Source organism: Astyanax mexicanus, chromosome 9 (genome assembly GCF_023375975.1).
Source record: "Astyanax mexicanus isolate ESR-SI-001 chromosome 9, AstMex3_surface, whole genome shotgun sequence".
NCBI lineage: Eukaryota > Metazoa > Chordata > Actinopteri > Characiformes > Acestrorhamphidae > Astyanax > Astyanax mexicanus.
Window position 1 is genome coordinate 35,097,382 of NC_064416.1, and position 23,135 is coordinate 35,120,516.

General features: G+C 36.1%; 1 protein-coding gene across 1 annotated transcript in view; it reads left to right on the forward strand.

The window, feature by feature from the left end:
• The first annotated feature begins 3,389 nt into the window (after positions 1-3,389).
• LOC103030887 (dapper 1-B) overlaps positions 3,390-23,135 on the forward strand; it is a 35,526-nt gene continuing 15,780 nt past the window's right edge. The window contains exon 1 of the mRNA XM_022679786.2: positions 3,390-3,950. Coding sequence (XP_022535507.2) covers positions 3,738-3,950 — 213 coding nt within the window. The 5' untranslated portion in view covers positions 3,390-3,737. The remainder of the gene's footprint in view (positions 3,951-23,135) is intronic.

The window sequence follows — 23,135 nt, forward strand, 5'->3', positions numbered from 1 at the left end:
TGATGTCACTGATGTCCTCCTGTTCACTCTACTGTCAGTCAGAGCTACTGTATTCACTTTTCTGAAGATGTGTGCATGGTTCACTATCTTGTCCTTTTTTCCGTTTTTCGACAAAATGAACACTCCTGCTGGTGCGTTTGACCAAAATGACGGCGAGGTTGTGAATTTGAAACTGAATGACTTGAATGATTGTTACTGAAAACAAACAAACATGCAACCATCAAGCATAACATTATGACCACCTCCTCCATTTTTTTTTTCTTTTTCGGTCAACTTATCATATAGAACACTTTGCATATCTATATAGATACAGATTGTAGTCCTGCTGCTTTATTATTATCCTCCTTTCACCCTGTTCTTCAGTACTGTTTATAATCTCCAGCAGCACTGCTGACCCACTACCTGAAATAACTGTTATGAAATAACTAAGTTTTAGGAGAAGGACTGGGTTGCCATGTCCAACAAAAATATCAAAAAAAAAAAAAAAAACTTTCTTCTCTCTCTCTCTCTCTCTCTCTCTCTCTCTCTCTCTTTCTCTCTCTCTAAAAGTAGCCCAAAAAATGCACCCCTGCCACCCCTAGAATTTTCACTCGCCACTGGATTTTCAAACAAGCCCAAATAGACGGGAAAACCGTGAACCTGGCAACTCTGGAGTAGGAACCTATCTGAAGCTCCTCCCCTTTCCAATATAGCATCCTGTCATCTCCACCCTTATCTCTTTAACTGTTATCTCTCCTTCCTGACTCTACTTAGTGTAGAGGAGGGACTCGCTTTCTATGACAAGCTGAAGCTTGGCACAAATCCAGCCCAAAGTTCTCTGAGGTTTCTCCTCTCGTCTTTCTCTTCTCGAACAGCTGTCCTGGTGGCCCCTGTCCACTGAAGAACAAGTTAAAAGGAGGATAAAAAGAACAGTCTGCAATTATAGAACTACAAATCGTTCTAATATGATGAGATGAATTGATTAGGTGGACAATGAGTGAGGAAACAAAAAGGTGGATATACAATAATCTTATGCTTGATTGGTGTACAAACAAACACACACACAAAAAAGTTACTGTTCAGTCACAGTCACCATCAGCTTTGCCAGTCAAAGCCTGGACCACCGTCGTCCAACACCTGCTGTACTGCACTGGCAGTAGGCAGCGTCTCGGAAGACGCTGTCGTAGATCAGTACGTTAGTGATGTAGGAACATAGTGTCCATGCCAACGCAAACTCTTGACATCACCGATTCGCCAGCGTTGCAGCTGCAGAGGCGTGATTGACAGTTTGGCAGGTTGGCATGGCAGCCACATCCTCACACAGGCAGCGAGCGGCGGATCCGTGTTAACACCCGTACAATGCCACACCGCTCTCTTCTCCTTCACCACGCACTGGCTGATTTCACAAAGCGTCACAGCCGCAGTTTGTTAGCATCCGCCGGTCTAACCTGTGTAGCAAAAGGATCTTGTAATGTACATTTCGGTTTCTTTTATTTTCCGTTTTTAATTTATTTTTTTAGAGCCGTTTAGATCTCTATAGGATAGATTTCTACATAATATATGAGTACATATGCACTGTATGTATATGTAGTGTATATCTGCAGTGTACACTGACCTGGGGGGCGTGGCTGCGCTGTGCGCAGGTTTTTCGCTCGGCCCACAACTTTGCCTGATAGAGAATGAGTGGCTTTCTGATCTATGTGAATTAGAAAGGTTGAATAAAAAAATAAAACACTGGAGAAAATGAGTTGTCTGTGTGAGTTCTTTTGTCCATAATGTTCAAGTAACGTGCTTTTTTTGGAGACTACACTGGAGTTTTGCTAGTGTTTAGTCAACAAGGTTAGGGGCAGTTCTCCAGACATGGATTAGGCCTAGTCTTGAACTACACAGCAGTTTAAATTCTCCACTAAAAAAAAAAGAAAGTATACGATTAGGCTTAGTGAGTGTGTGTAAAATTGAACACCAATTGTGCTAAAAGTGTTAGAAAAAATTACAAAAAGTTATATTTTATGGAAAGGATGACTGTCTGGCCACTGTTGTAAACTGTAAGAGCAAGTTACTGTTTATGATATAATAATATGTGATATAATGTTGTTACTGTGACTTTAAAACTGCTTTATTTGAGTCTGATTGGCAGGCCTGTATTGTGACGTTTCTAAAGCAGTTTACTGAAACACTCTTTATGCACTGTAAGCCTGTATACATTTAAATTGCTTGAGTAAATTAAGAAATAATGTTTTAAATATAGTAATGTTGACTGAAAACTCAACTCAAATTTTTTTGAGCTAAATTTTAGGTTTATTTAACTGATATTTTTTGGTAAATCACTTGCTTTGCAAAATAATTCTACTTTGAATTTAATGGCCAGGTCAACTCAATATATTCATATTTTTTTGTCATTTACTTCATTTCATTAAGTAAAACACAGAATTGAAAGACATAAAAAAATTGAAAAGGAAACAAAGCAAGAAAGAAAATGCTACAAAATTAACAGTGTAGCATAGTGATCTAATAGCTCAATAAATTATTCTTAGCCTTACAAATAAAGTATATCATACCTGCTATACATGAGATACAAGTTTACCTAAGGTAGTCCAGGGGGAATTACTACACACTGATGGTGAGTGTTAGTCAGAACCTGTCGGACACTCCCAGTATGCAAATAGCTTGTGCCAGAAGCCAATGGAAAAGAAGCTGCCGATGTCAAAAGTCTAAGCTATGTTATTTCAGTTAACTCCACTCAAAGATCTCTGTTTGAATGTTTATGTGCCCATAAATGTTCACATATAACAAAACAGAAAAAGTAATTGAAAACTAATTGTGTGTAAATAAGATTAAAGTGATTGCAAGGTTATTCAACAAGTGATTTTAGGATGCACACAAATACTGTGACAACTAAGAACACAGAACAACAACCTACAACATTATGGCTTTGTAATTAACAAATATAGTACACTAATTCATGCCCAGGATAAGGTAGCTTTGGGCAACAGACAACACAAAGATGGTAAGTACAGGAGAGGCCACACCCAGTATGCAAATATATTGTACCAGGAGCCTTATGGGAAAACTGTATGAACCAACACTGAAGAAAGAGCCTTGGCACTTGTGTAGTATAACTAAAAATTGGTTAAAATCATTTTTTTCTCCAGGTTTTTTTTTTTCTTCAGTTTTCAGGTTTCATTATATTGAGTTGTTCTGGCCGGTAAGTTCACTCAACTTAGTAATATTAGTTCTTCTGACTAAAACAAAAAATCACTTTTTAGAGTGTATTAATTTACCCATACATCCATACTTATCCATTAATGCATCCATATATCCAGTAAATAATCCATCCATCAAGTACTCAATCAATTTATCCATCCATCCGTTAACACATCCATTAATTTGTCCATCCATTAAACAGCAGTTCACTCCCCCCAGTATCACACAGGAGCCTATAGGCAGGCTCATATCTCCATATTCATAAACTCTACATGCATATTCACGAGTTCTCCTCCAATAGCAGAGGGGGTGTTGATCCAGCAGGGGGCACAGAGATGAGCGCGGTTTAAAGGCAGTAGTGGCGCGATCAGGCTGCGCTTCATCCGGAGGAAGAGGAGCTGCTGGACAGGGGGGAGAAGCGCAGCTCAGACCCGCTCTGGAGCTTCAGGATCCGGGATGATCTGCTGAGACCCAGACCTGCAGCTGCAGCCGAGTGCAGGTTCTCCATACAACCAGGAGCAGAAGCAGGATCTTTAGGGGGGAGTTTATCCTTCATGCAGCGCGGGACTGAGCTCCTCATGCCGGGCGAGCGGAGCCGCAATAAGGAGCTGCTGGAGGCCAGCGTGGCCTGGCTGTGGGAGCTGGAGGAGCTCCGCGAGCGGCAGCAGAGCCTCGTGCTGACCGCGCTGGCGCTGGGGGGCGCGCCGCCGCCGGGGGGAGGCAGCAGCGCCGTGGATCCAGAGGAGTGGGCTTTCAGGAGGAGACTGGTGAGCAGGAACATCTGCATACAGCTGCGCGTCCCCTCACAACCTGGCCATTATATTCACCTGCGATATAAATAAAAACAGTACATAAATAATAAATACAATTAAAAATCAAATTCTAAGTTTGCACAGGATTCAGTGTATAAGCATGTAAAAAAAGTCTAAAAGTTTAGCGATTGCTCTGTCTTTAAGGGAATAAAGGGGTTAAATGCATAGTTTGGAGGATGGTTTGTGTATTAAAGGGTTAAATGCACAGTTTGTTAAGGATAATTTGTATGTTAAAGAGTTAAATGCATAGTTTGAAGGATGCTTTGTGTATTAAAGGGTTAAATGCACAGCTTTTTTTAAGGATGCTTTGTATGTTAAAGAGTTAAATGCATGGTTTGGAGGATGCTTTGTGTATTAAAGGGTTAAATGCACAGTTTCTTTTAAGGATACTTTGTATGTTAAAGAGTTAAATGCATAGTTTGAAGGATGCTTTGTGTATTAAAGGGTTAAATGCACAGCTTTTTTTTAAGGATGCTTTGTATGTTAAAGGGTTAAATGCATGGTTTGGAGGATGCTTTGTGTATTAAAGGGTTAAATGCATAGTTTGGAGGATGCTGTGTATATTAAATGGTTAAATGCATGGTTTGGAGGATTCTTTGTGTGTTAAAGGGTTAAATGCACAGGTTTTTTAAAGGATACTTTGTATGTTAAAGGGTTAAATGCACAGTTTGATGGATGCTTTGTATGTTAAAGTGTTAAGTGCATAGTTTGTAGGATGTCTCATATGTTAAAGGGTTAAATGCATAGTTTGTAGGATGCTTTGTATGTTAAAGTGTTAAGTGCATAGTTTGTAGGATGTCTCATATGTTAAAGGGTTAAATGCATAGTTTGTAGGATGTCTCATATGTTAAAGGGTTAAATGCGTAGTTTGTAGGATGTCTCATATGTTAAAGGGTTAAATGCATAGTTTGTAGGATGCTTTGTATGTTAAAGACTTAAATGCACAGTTTGGAGGATGCATTTTGTGTTAAAGGGTTAAATGCATGATTTGGAATATGCTTTATATGTTAAAGGGTTAAATGCACAGTTTGGAGGATGTTTTGCGTGTTAAAGGGTTAAATGCATGGTTTGAAATATGCTTTGTATGTTAAAGGGTTAAATGCATGTTTTGGAGGATGCTTTGAATGTTAAAGGGGTTCACGACTCTGTTTGGGGAAAGTGTTTGTTAAATAGTTAAATGCACAATTGATAGGATGCTGTTTAGTTAAAGGGTTAAATACATAGTTTAGAGAATGCTACATAGACAAGAGGGTTAAATACATCTTAGATGGTGCTGTGTGTCTATTAAAGGGGTTAAATGCATTATTTAGAGGATGCTGTGTGTATTAAAGGGTTAAGAGCGTGGTTGGGTGATGCTATAAAGCTGAAGGAGTTAACTTTAATGAATATATAGTTCTGCAGGGAATATTGGATCATAGTGTTGTGGATTTAAGGAAGTTACATGTATAGTTATGCAGAGAATATTGTGTTGTTGTGTTGTGTGATTTGGGGGTAACTGTACAGTTATGCAGTGAATATTGTCCTATGAAGCTTTTGGATTAAATGAGCAGTTATGCAGGGAATATTGGGAATATTGGGTTATAGTGTTGTGTATTTGTGGGAGTTAAATGCACATCTATTGCCTATATTGTCTTATATACACATAGTGTTGTGTAGTTTTGTGGGTTAACTGGATAGTAATGTAGGGAATATTGAGTTTGTGTTGTGTAATCGCAGGGCTTAAAGGAGTGCTTGTGCAGTTGAAATAATGATGTATAGTGTAAGGGTTAATGGATAGTTTTGAGGACAGTATTGTGTTGTGCAATTGCAAACACTAAAGAGAATATACGAACAAATGTTGTGTTATTGTGTCATTTGGGGGGTTAAACTCATTGTTACAATATTACTATATTGTATTGTGTAAGTGCAAGGGTAATGTTTAATTAAAAGATATTGTGTAGGTGCTGAGTATGTGCTAAGTGCAAGTTTTGAATGGTCTTACTTTTGTTATTGGATTTGTTATATTGGGTTATTTTGTTGTGTAGTACCGAGGGTTAAAGCAATCAGTTTATCAGTAGTGTTTTGCTGGGCACCTGCCAGCTTTTGAATCCAATATATTGGAATAGTATATTGGAATGGCAACATAAAAGCAAGCATCCACCACGTGGATTATCAACTATTCATTGGTGGTTATTTCAATTGAGCCTTTATTGCTTGGTGTGTGAATTGTGTCAAAAAAGCTAAAAGCTAAAAATATATATCTATATGCTAATCTATATGCCCATAAAATGTAAATATATTTACAGGTATTTTTTCCGGTTTGTGTTACGCAGTTTAAATCCTGTCTCCTGCTCTTTGTGGGCTGTGTGGCCACGTCTGACAGCTAAGATTCATGTTCTGGTGGGATGGGGGGTGGAGGTTCTAGCCTTTAATGATCCTTTGTTCGTTCCTCGTGGTGCTTCCAACCTAGAGCCCTTAATGTTTGCTCAATTGGAGTTTAAAGACAGTAAATTAATAAGAATTTAGTCTATTGTCCTGGTGGCCGCGGTCTGATTTCTCTTTTAAATATATATATATATATATATATATATATATATATATATATATATATATATATATATATATATATATTTTTTTTTTTTTTTTTTTTTTTTTTTTATGATTCTTTCTTTTTTATGTGTTGGGCCTCATTGGGCTAACATGTGCTTGGACCTTGGGGTTGCAATTTTTCTGTATATATTTGAATATTCTTTATGTATAAAAAGGGTAAAATAAGACAAAAATAATAAATACACCCCCTATAATACTATAGTATAGTATAATATTGGGCTAATTTGTGCTTGGACCCTGGGTTTGCTGTTTTTCCTATATCTTTGAAAATACTTTATATATAAAAAGTGTAAAATATAACAAAAATAATAAATACGCCCCCTATAATAATATAGTATAGTATTATAGTGGGCTAATTTGTGCTTGGACCCTGGGATTGCAGTTTTTCTGTATGTATTTAAATATTCTTTATATATAAAAAGGGTAAAATGAGACCAAAATAATAAATAAGCCCCCTATAATACTATAGTATAGTATAATATGAGGCTATTTTGTGCTTGGACCCTGAGATTGGTGTTTTTCTGTATATATTTGAATATTCTTTATGTATAAAAAAGTATAAAATAAGACAAAAATAATAAATAAGCCCCCTATAATACTACAGTATAGTATAATATTAGGCTAATTTGTGCTAAGGACCTTGGAAATGCTGTTTTTCTGTATATATTTGAATATTCTTTATATATAAAAAAGTATAAAATAAGACAAAATAATAAATAAGCCCCCTATGATACTATAGTATAGTATAATATAGGGCTAATATGTACTTGGACTCTGGTATTGGTGTTTTTCTGTATATATTTGAATATTTTTTACATATAAAAAGGGTAAAATAAGACAAAATAATAAACACTCCCCCTATAATACTACATATACTATACTATGATCATCTATTATGACTTTTATTTAGTGAATAGCCTAGTGAAGCTTAGTGCACTTCTACGCAGGATGCAGCCGCCATTCACTGACCTGCCCTGTACGTCTGTCGTCAAACAGCATTCAATAAAGGTCCCGCGGAAAGGCGACGAGAGGAATCAAATAAACAGCACCCCCCCTCCACCCCGAGTCCCCTGAGTTTACCCCCCTCTCTCTCTGCGGGATCTAACAAAAGGGGTGTGTGGAGTGGAATACTAATGAGCCAGACTCTCCCAGGACAGAGAGCACGGGGAGGCGAGCTTTGAAGCCGTCCCAAGCCTGATATGCGTCACCCAAATGAGCTGTCACACGCCTGTGGTGGTGGTGATGGCGGGTGGCGGGTGGGGGGTGGTCCCGTTCTGCTTGAGTTGGTGCCTGAAGAACATCTATCAATCTGCAACACTAGATAAGAAGTGTTGGCCCCTCTGATTCTATGCCGGAGGAGAGAGAGCATCACACACTGTTTTATATGTAAAGTATATGGCCTGCCCAGATCTAGAGCTGCTACTGATCATACATGTGCAGAAACCAGTATACTGATTCAAATATATACTATTATAATACTATATTATTAATTATATATACATGTGGCAAAATACTAAGCTTTTCAACACCCACATGCTACTACTAAAAAAAAAATCTATATGAAAAATCTATACTCCCATAAAATGTAAATATATATTTACAAATACATTATAAGTATATGTATAATATATATATACATTTTAATTATACACTCATTGATAAAAAATAAATATACACTAGGAAAAAAGATATTTTGGACCAACCTAAAAATTATACTCTAATTTGTTACATCTTATATTTATAATATAGTTAGAATCTAATACTTTGATTTAAAAAAAAAATCAATATAATACTTAACCCAAATACCAAAAAGTTCTTTAAAACATAGAAAAAATATGATCTATAATAAATACCTTTTGTTTGTTTTTTTACATTATTTTCAGTTACAGCCATGTATAGTTTTATTTTTGAATAAACTAACTTAATAACTTTAATTATTTAATTTACTTTTCAACCAAAATGCATTATTTATATGTTTTCTGTAGTTATAAGTACAAAACTTTTAACTATGCAACTTGTTCTTACAGTTCTTACAACACTGCACAGAAGCATTTAACCAGTAAACAAAACTTCTCCCAGTAGTTAATTAAAGATACCCCGAGGAGAATAATTTCACAATGATGGTGAGGGAGGCCATGCCCTTTACGTGTAATGATGATGACGGGAACCAATGGGAAGAGTGTGAGACAGACTGATAGAAAAACTCCCAGAGAAGTGATCTGATGTGATGTCATTACTTCTCGCTTAAATTAGAACTATTATTTGAGTAAAATTATTTAATTTAATTTGTTTTAATAGGGAATGGATTTGTTTTTAGGCTAACAAAGAAACACACTTTAAATCAATGACATGGTTGTTACACTTTTTTTCAATGTGGGTACAAACACATTCAAATCTTTGAGTTGAACCAGCCTATAATAACTGAGTTTAGTCTGTTGACATTTGCTGCTTCTTTTTCATTGGCTTCTGGCACAAGCTATTTGCATACTGGTAGTGTCCCCCAGTTCCTAACACTCACCACCAGTGTGTAGTGATTCCCCCTGGACTACCTTGGCTAAACTTGTGCATCATATATTATGACTTTGATGTGTTGTTGGTTGTAAAAAAACAAGCCTACTTTCCCAGCTGCAGTGACTCTTGAGTTGGCTGTGCTGTCAGTACTGTTCACTCTATAGCTAGCTTATGTGAATTATTGGTTGTGATATTAAGATTGATAATGCTAGCTTGTTTTGTCTACTGTATCCTATTAGGAGTTTATGTTAATTCAACATAACTCTGGTATCATTATTTGTTTAGATGTTTTAGTGCTGCTCCTTTAATTTAGTTTTTTTTTTTGGCTCTGAAACAATTGAGTGAATTACCTCTAATGATTTAAACAGACTTAACCTATTAGGGTTTATGGGGCACCATGAGAAACACTACCCAGAAGTATCCTCTGAGAGCCTTTATATACACACTGTATATACACTGTAAAGCCCACATTTGAACAGTTTGAACTCAAATAAACAAAAGTCTGTTTTATGTAAAACCAAATATTCCCAAATATTGCTGAACTATTTTGATTAAGGTGATCATTTGTGGGATCTTTGAGTTGAATAATATAATATCAGACTTCATTGTGTTGGCATTGGTAATTTATTTTCCGTTGGCTTCTGGCACCATCTATTTGCATAGTGGGTGTGTCCTCCAGCCTCTGACACCAACCATCTATGTGTGGTCATTCTCCCCAAGGTACTTTAGGGAAACCTTTGGGGTAAGTTTTATAGTTAGCTGTTTGTTCTTGATAGTAATGTCAAACTTGAAACGCGGAATCGAACTGAATCGATTCATTTGAATCACAGTGTTCCGAAGCACTGTTTCGAAGTCCGTTTCAAAAGGGGAAAGCCACGTGAATGTTCCAAAAACGGGGTTCGTTACGTCACGCAGTTTCGAAACGCTTCGAATCTTTTCGCGCGTTTTAGTCCGTGCTTAAGTTCAAGCAGCTGGTCTGAGATCAGAATGCTTGGTCTCATATCTGCCCAGAGGAGAAGAAGACCCTATGGATTACTGGCTCATACACTCTGCCGTCTTTCCTCATTTGTTTCAATTAACAAAAAAATATCTCTCAATTCCAGCAACCCAGCAGTCCAAGCACTGTGGCACAGATCCTGTTTATTAATAAAAACAACTGATTACTTGTAATGTTTAATAAATAAAGTATAACACAAGCATTTCCCTACCTTGCCATGTAAAACGAATAATGTCAGCTATATAAATCCACTGACTGTGTATCATAATGAAAAATACATCTTAATGATTAATGATTAAAACAACCCTGTTCTCTGCAAAATGATATGTTTTCATGACTCAAATTTATTTAGGGACACAACATGCTATGGGGGAATATTTCTTAAATTTTTCATAAAAAACACATCACTTCTGTTTCTGTTAGAAAAAGGTTGTGGATTTAGGCCCTGGTTGCCCACTAGATGTCACTGTGGCGTGTGATGCTTCGAACGTTTCACAAGATCAAATCATTTTCCGAATCAGTTGGTTCATTTGATTCGATCTCCCAAAAGCCCCACTTTTGCCATCACTAGTTCTTGATGTTTCTGGTTACAAAAGCATGTTAGCAGGTTTTTTATCGAATTGCATTGTTTATTGTATTGAATTATTTTTTTTCTTTGTGTGTTGAATTAATCTGTCAGCATTTGACAAACAGATAATATGTTTGTTAAAAGTTGTTTTAAAAGTTCAGAAATTTTGTGTTTATTTTTAAACTAATAACGAGAACAAAACTATATATTTTAAGATTAATTAACACAAGTTTCCAGGAAACATTACTTAATTCTTTTCCTTAACTTGCTTTTATCGCCTTCAACACTGCATCAAGCAGTTAACTAATATGTAAAACAAGAATAAAGCCCAAGAGAAGGCAGCCTGTAGGGAATGATTACACACTGATGGTGAGTAAGAGGTGGGAGGACACGCCCAATATGCAAATAGCATGACCAACATCAGGTGAAAACCCCTACAAAATTGCTCAGTAGACCCTGTTCAACTGAAGATTCAAACTGAGCATGTGCAGAGTATATGGATTGGCCTCAACTAGGGTTTAGCTACAATTTGTACAGTTTTTTCAACACAGATTATTTAGTTAGACCAACTTTTAACAAGAAACTTTATATTGTTAGTTGAAGCAATTACACTGTAAAAAAAAAAAAAAATAGGAGAGAAAACTCAAAATTTCAAGGCAATTTACTGCACTACATTTTTTAGTTTTGTGGCCAACTCATACTTTTGAGTTTTGATTAAAAAAAAAACAGACAGTTGTGCCAACTAGAAATCTTCAGTTTAGATAACTTATTTTTTTTCATATGCATAAAAACTTTTTATTAAGTCTCACCAACTTAAAAAAATATATTTGAGTTGTTAGTTGGCCCCATTTGGGTTTTATTAAATGTGTTTAGTAAGTTCTGCTGACAATCCTTTAAGACCAACTAAAACAATTTAACTTGTGTCCATCAAATGATTTACATAAATCAAACTAACATAAAAAGCACAACACTACACTTATTGTTAGTTTAGGTCAGCAAGTAAAGATTTATGACTGTTATGTATAAGCTTGTAGTAAGATGCATCTGATTTAAAAATTTAATTAGGAGAAACTATTTTAAGTTTGTTTATTTATAGTGTAGCTTTTAGTATGTTAGTGTTTTGTATGTTTATGGTAAAGCTTTATTGACAGAAGCTGCCAAAATATAATAGAAATATGTGACCGACTGCTGTCAAAATGTGCAGGTGATGTTGCTATGGAAACAGGAGAAAATCAAAACACAGCTTGACCACTTTTGACCCTGCATTAGTCTGTGCACTAAAGCATAACTGCTCTATTCAGACTGGAGTAAGAATGAGGAGAGGGTGAGAGAATCCAGTTGCAGTGCAGTGTGTTTAAATGTTTATGGACAAACCTTCTAATGAATACATTGAGTTGCTTTATGTTGCACCCATTGCTGACACAGATGTGCAATTGTACAAATATAGCTTATCTAATTCTGTCCAATTAGGCCTGTCAGATTAATTACGCCCTTTACTTCGTACAATATATGGACATGACCTTAATAATTTGGTAGCACTTCACTTGGATGGTACATGGTTGAAGCATCGCATATGCTCAAGTAACATTCAACTAATGTCCATTAAATGTAAATGATTCTCTACTGAATGTAAACCTACACCCACCCCTAACCTGAACCTTAACCTAACCTTTACAAGTTATGGGTTTATGGTTAGATTAAAGTTTCAGGTTGATGTGAGAGTCTGGATTAGGTTTTAGGGTTGATTTAGAGTTAGAGGTTATACACTGAAAAAAGTATTCATTAGCTCAACTTAACTCAGTCAAGTCATTATTTTGCTTTGGCTTGTAAATACATACAATTTAAAGTTTATTCAGCTTAACTGAGTCAAGGCTAGATGATAACTTGAATCAGTTAAATGTATACAACTAAAATAAGTTTTGTTCACACAACAGTAGTTTATTAACTAACAGCAGTTTTTTTTTTTCAAGTACTGTGGGCATAAAAAGTTTAGTTTATCTAGTTAAAATATGCACACTCAACATATTTAGCATATTTTTGTAGAACTGCCAATACTGACAGCACAATACTGGCACAGTATAAAAGTGAACTCAAACCAACATGCTGTGAGAACTAAGAAAACAGAATAATGTTAAATTGCTCTTACAGCCTACAACACTGAGGCCTGGCAATTATAAAAAAAAATGTACGATACAAATTTATGCCCAGGATAAGGTAGCTTTGGGCAACAGAAAACACAAAGATGGTAAGTAAGGGAGAGGCCACACCCAATATGCAAATATATGGTACCAGGAGCCTTATGGGAAAGCTGTATGAACCAACACTGTAAAAAGAGCATTGACACGCGTTGTATAGTAAAAATTGGTTAAAGTCACTTTTTTTTTTCTTTCTCATTGGCTCAACAAACATTTTTAAGTTTTCAGGTTGAAGATCTCTGAACTCATTTTATTGAGTTGTACTGGTCGGTAAGTTCACTCAACTTGATAATATTAGTTCTCCTGACTAAAACACAAAATCACTTTATAGAGTGTAAGGTTATCATAAGCATTAAGAATCGATTACATTTTACCGATTTACCTGCCTCTTAAAGGGAATGGCAAGTGACACACCGATTGGTTCATTTCACATTATGCCCAGAACACCCCCATGATTAATTCTGAGAACTAGTATATGCCTTTAGTGTATTTCGAATCGCGCAAGGCATACTTTTTTTGTCGTTATGACAGCAGACACAATGACGCCCTAAATCAAGCTGCACAATGCACGGTTGATGGCTCATATGTAAATACGACCCATAATCTCAATATTGTGATATATCTTATAGTGTTTTCTTTTGCAATACATTATTGATACGTGATGTCAAATATCTATATTTTTATTAACACATAGCCTCTCTAAACTCTCTAGACTCCCCCTAGTTTGACTTACTCTAAAGTTACAGCTTCATTACTCCACATGGTGGCGCTAATCAAATGAATTGGGTAAACCTGCGATGAAGGATATTGGTTGTGAAATTCTGTGAAACTGACACCAATAAATCCATAATTCCTGGTATTTACTTATTTAGGAGTGTTTTATCCTCTTCAGTAACACAGATGATGTAAAGTATCATAGAGAATTGTACTGCAATATATTGAGTACTATAGTAGAATCACAGTATGGATATCATCGTTATCATAGGCGACATGTTGTGAGATGCCCTGTGATTTTAGTGTATGGTATTTGCATAATGAAGCTGGTCCCATGGACTTCTCTCATTCTTTCCACCAGGTGGCATAATGGCTATAACTAACCCTGTTATGGGAAGGCTGTACTTGAAAAAAGCCTGGCCAGCTATCATCAGGTGAATTAAAGAATCTAGCCATGAATCGCTGCTGTTGGCCGACTGCTGTTAAAATGTGCAGGTGAAGTTGTTGCTATGGATACAGTCTGGGAAAACCAAAACACAATACAACCACAGTTGACCCTGCATTATTCTGTAGCCTCTGTAAAACCATAACTGCTCTCAGACCACAGCATGATTAAAGCGAGAGTGTGGGTGGGGTAACTTTTTGGGAATGAGAGTAAGAGTCAACAGCTTACACTATATTTCCAAATATTTTTTGACTTAGATGTTCAAATAGAGACACACAGCTTGCCTAGTCCCAGTAGAGAAGTAACAGAATAGATTAGGACTCCCTGGAGCAGAAATGCCCTGATAAATGAGCTATGGAGTAGTGGAACTGTGTTCTATGGAAGAATGAAGCACAGTTTAATACTTTTGGATGAGATGAGGTTGTGAGCTGATCATCCAGCATCCTGATCTCAATATATTGCTCTTACCACTGAATGCTAAACGAATGTTACTCACCAAATGCTGTTCATACAGGTGTTATTTGAGTTCATTCACTATCTCACCACAAAGAAACTGCTGCAGAGTTGGTTTGGGATTGGACCGAGACCACATCTTCTCACAGGTCTTGGTAGGGTTGATTTGGTCCACATCTGAATGTGATTACTGTATTCACACCTGCCCCAGAATCTGGTTTCATGCCAGACTGTCATGGAGTGACTGGCAGCTGGTCATCCTCAGTGATGAGTCCTGCTTTTGTTTTAGAGATGATGACCAATGAACCCCTGGGACTTATCTTGAACCCTGTGCAAGGTGCATCTCGATGCTTGTTGCTATCTTACACCTATCTAGTATATTTTCATGCCATTCATCTGTGTTGTGTAAATAGTGCCTTAGTTTATGAATATATCTACGCAAATGGCGCAAGGTGGTCTTGAAGTGAGGTACACTGAAAAAAAAATATTAATTAGCTCAACTTGACTCGGTCAAGTTATCATTTGGCTTTGACTGGCTTTTGAGGTGTGAATATATAACAATTTCAAGAACTTTAGTTTATTTAATACACACATATATATATATATATATATATATATATATATATATATATATATATATATATATATATATACACGTATACATATATACATATGTGTATATATATATATATATATATATATATATATAGGTATTCTCAACACATTTAACACAATACTGAAGCAGCACAAGAACTAACTCTGTAGTTCCAAACAAAGACTGCAACAAAGAGGAACACAAAACAAAGGTGACTTGCTCTCACAGCCTACAACACTGAGGCCTGGCTATTAATAAACATACAAAACAAACGCATGGTCACTTTGGGCAACAGACAACACAGAGATGGCAAGCAAGAAAGAGGCCACACCCAATATGCAAATATATGGTTCCAGGAGCCTTATGGGAAATCTGTATAAACCAACACTGTAGAAAGAGCACTAACGTGTAGTATACTAAAAGTTTTTTTTTTTATTGGCTCAACAAACATTTATGTTTGAGTAAAATGAACATGGTTGTTTTATGCTGTAAACTGCGCAAAATATTCCTCCCAAAGTCCAAAAATATGCATTTATAGAGCATTTATTTGCAGAAAATGGGAAATGGCTGAAATAACAAAAAAGATGCAGAGCTATGAAATGCATGTGAAATGCATATGAAGTGCAATGAAAACAAGTTCATATTCATATTCACGTTTTAAGAGTTCAGAAATCAATATTTGGTGGAATAACCCTGTTTTTTTATCACAGTTTTCATGCATCTTGGCATGTTCTCCTCCACCAGTCTTACACACTGCTTTTGGATTAATTTATGCTATTCCTGGTGCAAAAATTCAAGCAGTTCAGCTTGGTTTGATGGATTGTGATCATCCATCTTCCTCTTGATTATATTCTAAAGCTTTTCAATTTGGTAAAATTTTAAAAAGAAACTCATCATTTTTAAGTGGTCTCTTATTTTATTTTTTATTTTTTTCTGTAGCTGTATGACAGAGGCTTCCCATATCAGTCTAAATTCTTACTTATTTATTGTTGAGTAAAATTACATCCAGTACAACCATTTCTTTGATAATGACTGTAAAGTATATAAATGTAATTATACTGTGTGTGTGTGTAGTTAGCGGTGGTGGAGCTGTGTATGTTCTGTGGTCCACACTTCAGTGAGCACTCCAGCAGATCCAGCCTACAGCGTTCAGTCGTGTTCTGCATGCCGTGTCTCCAGAGCTTTGTGTTAATGTGTTCATCTCTGTGTTCCGTGTAGCGTTTGTCTGGCCGTCGGCGAGGCTGTGATTGATTTCAGCCGCAGCCATTAATTAACACCCCACGCACATTAAGACGGCGCACTCGGCCCCAGTCTGAGCTGGATTCCCCCGGCGGATGAAGATGTTACAGTTAAGGAGAAAGTGCTGAGGCACCTACGTGACCCGACGCACTCGTGTAATCCCAAATCCGGGATTTAATCAGCTCATTAGTGCTGTAATAGCTCAGTATCTCATAAGCCTGGTCCAGGGAGTGTGTGGTTGGGGTCTGAGCTGCTGGAGATGAATTAGTAATGCAGGTGGAGGCAGCGGTCGGTGGTTGGACCTGGCGGGATTCCGACACGGAACGCTGATCTAATGTCAGACATGCCCTGCTGTGTGTTTAGAAGCCTGGAGAGCATAAAGGCACGGGTGCATTTGTTTAGAGGGGTAATGGGGGTCAGGCTATTGTTTGGAATTGTCTGGATTTGCCACATTGAAGTGATAGATTAACCCTTTCCAGTCTAGGGGCATTATCTCGATTTTTGGATATTTTCTTAATTTTGCCTTTAAAGGCACTTTCATTTAAAATAATACCCACATATTTTATATCAAAATGTTCAGAATAATCTCAACTATCTCAATAATAAGGGAATAAGTGGCCTGGAGGATGTATGAAGAGATTATGTGGCCCTAAACCTCAAAAATGTGAAATACGATTTAAAAATTATTCCTATATAATGTTAAAAATATATTTTACTTGTGTGGATAAAATGTTTTGGTGCTTGAAATTTATTTACTAAAGTCTTAGCTTCACATCAGTAGTTAACTATATATAAAATAATATATAAATGTAAAATAAAGATATAAAATTAAATTTTTGTAAAAACATTTATTCAGTAGCATGTTGCCATTGTACTTGACACAACAGCAAACAGCCATAAACTTGGACATAAACATAAAAAAAAAATCACTGTTCATTAGTAAATGTTTACTTTACTGTATTAAAAAACATTGTCTGTTCATTAGAAAATGCTTACTTTCACATATAAAAGCTAACTAAGTTTCCCTTTCTCCCACTCACCTAAGTGGAATGCAGAAGAGCCCACCTGAAGAGACGGTGGATTTACTCTCTTTTATTTCACTTTACTTCACTTTACACCTAAACAGACTACCAGTGTTTTGCATTCACTACACACACAAATAAAAAATAAGAATAAAACTAAATACAACAAAGTCTAATTTGAACATAACAGTATGATATATATGGCACAATCCATCAGTGGTCATAAAATGTTTATTTGTATGCAATTTGTAAGTGAAGCTTACTTTTACTAAAAGAAAGAAAAAAAACTTTATACAATAAATATTTACTAATGGGTAGAAAATGAATTTTCCAATAGCAAAGTAAATATTTACTGTTTACTAATCAATTTTGTCAGATCATGACTACAGAAACCTAACTAGCTTCAGTGTTTACTGTGTGTGTGCATGAGTGAGTGAGTGAGTGAGTGAGAGAGAGAGAGAGAGAGAGAGAGAGAGAGAGAGTGTGTCGGTATGTGTGTGTGTGTGTGTGTGTGTGTGTGTGTGTGTGTGTGTGTGTGTGAAAGAGAGAGAGTGTGAGTGTGTGTGTTCGCGTGTGTGTATGGGAGAGAGAGAGAGAGAGAGAGAGAGAGAGAGAGAGAGAGAGAGATTCCAGCTTCTCTATCAGCCCTGCGTTTCCCCAAAGATCCTTTCTCTACATACGGCAGCAGCATTTAGCTCGCTAGCTCGCGAACTCACATAACAAAACATCCCTAATGAGTGACAGTTTTATAAATACACTAAATACACTCACAGATCTTCAGTTGGATCCTGATCGGTTCTATATTTTTCCTCATTATAAGAATCAAAGCCGCTGATGCACTTCTACCTAAAACCGCTGCTTCTCTAACGCTGCTGTAACTTGAGCCGCGGTGAACTGTTTACACCCCGCCCCCACGTGTCTTTCTATATGACTCAGACTGATGTAATCATGTGTGGGAGGGTTTTTTGTGATTTTCTGAAAGCCTATTGGTCAGTTTTACACAACCAACAGAGATGACAGACACATGAATCCACCAATTATAGATGAGAGGCTGGTGACAGACACATGAATCCACCAGTCGCAGATGAGAGGCTGGTGATAGACACGCGAATCCACCAGTCACACAAGAGAGGCGGACCGTATTGCTCGTCTAAAAGGCATATAAATCCGGACCTGAGTGACGTACAGACTCAGGATTGGATATCATAAAAGGGCGGACTCTGTTGATTCAGGAAATGTTTGAACTGTGTTTCTGTGCCGTATTATTGCAAATCTATTTATAGAAACACCCAGCAACGCTGCGTTTGACGCGCCCGCGCGTCCGTCGTCTGGATTTATAAGAAAAAATTTATTTATGCAGCTTTTAAGACGTTTGGTTTTTGTAAGGCCTGTCACAATAACTATTATTTTTTGCGAATAAATTCTGATATACAATACTATTATTAAAGGTCGTTTTAAGACCATTTTTGTCACTGATATAATGATAATACAGTATACTGGCATAATAATGCAGTTATTATTACCCCATTTTTTTAAGAGCAATGAACTTTTATTTATTAAGAATATTCAATATTCATTTTTACTGGAATACAAATCATGTCTAAATACACTCTTAAAAAGTGTAAAAAAAACTGTCATTTTCTGGCAGCAGGGAGCAACAGAAAATGTCTGTAAAAACACAGAAAAATACTGTCACATTAAAAAAAACTTATTGTATTTACTATGATTAACAACTATTACTGTCATTTTACAAGAACTGATAATATAATTTATTTATAATATAATTATAATATAGTCCTATAATTACATGAAATATTTTCTTTTCAACACATTTTAATTCTTTAAAAAGCATCACACACTCCTTATAAAACAGAACAATTATTAATTTTACAAGAAACTGACAATATAATTATGATATACAATAATATTAAAGGTCATTTTAAGACCATTTTTGACACTGATATAATGATAATACAGTATTATGGCATAATGATGCCGTTATTACCCCAATGAACAATTTTAGCAATGAATTTTTATTTATTAAGAATATTCAGACATTATTATTAAGTATATTAAACACATCATGTTTAAACACCCTAAATGAACACCAATATAACATACTATTTTTTAACTGCACACATTTTGTTCCATCTAAATGTTGTATTATCTGACTAAAATAAACAAATTAAAACAGAGTTCTCCAACTACAGCCACAATAATGACCGTCAAAGGGCTCTCCTGCTTTTCACACACACACACAAACACACACACACCAGGGGGGTATTCCAGAAAGCGGGTTAAGTGACAAAACCGGGTAAGTAAACTCTAACGGAAACTCTGGATTTTCCGTTCCAGAAACCGAGCTTAGAGAGAACCTGAGTCAGTTACTATAGCAACTTACACTCTGAAGCTAACCTGCTCACTGGCAGGTTAATTTACACCGAACTCAGGGTTACGGCCACTTTTCTCATGCAAGCGGATCCAGTTGATATTGAAGCGCAAATTATTCGCACGTTACCGTTTTTCCTCGCTGTCAATTTTATACCTAAACAATATTTTAAAGCCACACATTTAAAATATCATCCCTTACATCTTTGCCGATTTGCGCTCTGTTTCTTTGCCAATGGGTCTTTTTTGTACAATGTAGGAAACGCACTGAACACATAGGCAAGGCAACTGTATGTTGGTCAGTCCGCAAAGTATGCCTAGCTTTAAAACAGTTGTTGTCCAGTTTTGTGGCGTTCCCTGGGCATAAGCCTTTAATGAACATTAAAGAGGAATTCCACAGAATTGTAGGTTTGTCTTTATAACAAAAATCACAAAATTATCAGACAAATGGGAAGTAAAAGATGAATAGCTCTGCAAAATTTTATATTTTAGGATTTCCAAGAGTCATTGGATGCATGGATGGAACCCACATTCCAATTAAAGCACCTGCCAAAAATGAAGGGGATTATGTAAACAGCAAATACTTCCACAGCATTAATATACAAGTATTAATCATAAATTTACTACTTAAAAAAAAAAAAAAAAAAGACTAATATTTAATACATTACAAAAACATATTTTCTCCTCTATTAAGATTGTGATGCTACCAACATTACTAATGTTGAAGCCAAATGGCCAGGCTCTGTACATGATGCAAGGATTTTTCGAGAGTCTGCACTATACAGTAAATTTGATCAGGCCTATGTTTTTGATTTATTTATTTCCTAAAGAAAAAAAAAATGCCAACAAGTGAACTTTCTTGACCTTATTCTTGGTAAAAACAGATATATACACTCACAGCAACTACTCCCACCTTTAATTTATATTCCAGCAACTCAATTTCCAGTCTTGTCTGTTTTATTTGCCGTTTTATGTGTTCCTTTTGTAGATCACACTTCTCAATTTGTTTTTTTAGGTGAACCTAGTATAAATCTTTAACAGCCATCTTAAAAGGAAGAGACAAAAATACCATGTAATGCTCAAATAAATAGCTTTGTGTTCAGAATAGTTTTGACATTTGTTGAGACATAAGCATTTTCACTGTTCCAAGCTGAGCTTTGGAGGTGGATGGTTCCTCATCAGATTCCTGATAATCAGTCACATTCCGTTATAGGACAGTCACACACATTACTATGTTTAATCAAATGAAATATTATGATCAACATATGTAACATACTGTACCTCTATAGGCCTCCCAGGATTCTCCCATTCTGAGGCAGAAGAGATTGTTTCATCATCATCCTGAATTTAGATATTTTTTGGGTAAACACTGATATTTATTCACATCAAGTAAGATTTGGGAACATTAAGATGACTTACAACTGCAGAAGGCTCATTTAGTTGCATTATTTTAGTAGCATGAAACATGTTAAGAATATCAATGCAGTTCACAGTTTATGAACTAATAAATGTAATAAACATGCCTTTAACATAATGAGGTGTGTCCTGGGGGGTTGATGGCTCAGATGAGCTCCTTCCAGTGATTCCATGAGGGATAGGCCTCCTATACTGTTCTGTGAAAGTGCCAGCTCCTCTGCCTGGGTAAAAGGTGGCGGTGGTGCCCCCCTCCTGTTTTTCTTACCTCAGCCTTTTTCCTATTAGCTACAAAACCATAATCAACTGTAGGGCAAACTAAGCTTGATAAAAGTAAAAACAGGTAGTTGTGTAAAAGTCATACCACTTTGGACTATGTTTTTATATTTCATCTTCACTTGCTGCCATTTACTCCGTTTAATCCCACTTGGATTACACCTAGGTTAATTAAAAAAAAGAAAAGGGTACAAATCAAGACAAATAAAGATGTTTAAATAATAATAACAACTTAACAATTAAATTAAACAACAATTAAAATATTTTTCCATGTCTTTTCACTAAGTGTATTGTTGTGAATTTTTAATTTTTAGTTTAACTCACGCATTGACTCTGTCAGCTATTTTTGCCCAAGCTGACTTATTTGCTGCTGCTGCTGAATTGCTTTTATGTCTGAATATGATTTTATACTCTGCATACGCAGATATTAATATTTCCTGCTCAATGGGGGTGAAATATGATGCCTTGTGCTTTCCCTCATTCATTTTCATGGTCAATCCCTGTTTCAGCGCTCCGTTGAGAATGCCTGTTTATAGGTAGCCGTGAACGCACTTCAGCTGGGTTTAACCTAATTAGAGTTGAGTAACCTAACTCTGATCAGCTGCTGTGGAACTGAAAACTCGGAGTATGACGCGGTGAGGTAAGTCAACTCGGAGTTCAGGGTTAGGTTTGGAGTTTCTTGAACCCGCTTTCTGGAATACCCCCCAGTTTAATTAATGAGCTAATTACCATGTTTATTTATTGTGCAGAAAAAAGCAGAAAAATCACCAACCTCTGTTGAACTATGGCCCCCATTTTTTTTGCCCCTGGCTCAGTCAAAGAATAAACTCTGCTTAATGTGTTTGTACAGTATAATAAAACATAAAAAAATTTACACACAGCTTCTCATTCAAAGTTTTTCTTTTTTTTTTTATTAACTGAAGTCATTCAGACTATGAAGGAACACACAATGAATCATGTTACATGTTGCTAAAATACTCTGTGAAGCATTTAGGTGTTCTTATCTGGGGTTAAGCTGTTAACTTGTGGTTTCTGAGGCTAATAACTCTAATGAACTTATTCTGTGCAACAGAGGTAACTCTTGTGGTCCTGATGAGAGCCAGTTTTATCATAACGTTTTTGATGATCTTTATGACTGCAGTTGAGGATCCTTTTAAAGTTCACTGTATACCTGTAACTCTACCTCTTCACAACTTTAGAACTGATGCTCTCAAACACATTAAGAGACAAGAAATTCAAGTAATTAAATCTTGTTAGGTTCAGCACAGCTGTTAACTGAAAGCAGAAAATTCCAAGTGACTCTATCTCATAAAGCTGACTGAGAAAATCCAGCCAAGATGAATCTATGTAGCTTATCTATAAACACAAGCAAACATTTGTCATAGTTAAAACAGTAGCAGCCATCATGTTTGTTGGGGTGGCCCATGCATTTTGTACATAATACAGCAGGTCCTACAGCCTTAACTACTCATTAGCTTCATATAGGTCTGTCACAGTAATTCCATTAATAACTTACTGTACATTATCCACAAAATATGTTTTGATATTTTCTCTGGTTATTTTTAAAAGCACATTGACATAAATGTGCCAGTTCAGCCTTTTCTCAGTGTTTTATTTTATTAGTTGTATTTATTTATTTAGAATATTTCAATATATGTATATTACAGTTCCATTTACATTCCATTCCAACTTGGCCTATATATGTAACATGGTCATTACAATACAGTAATATTGT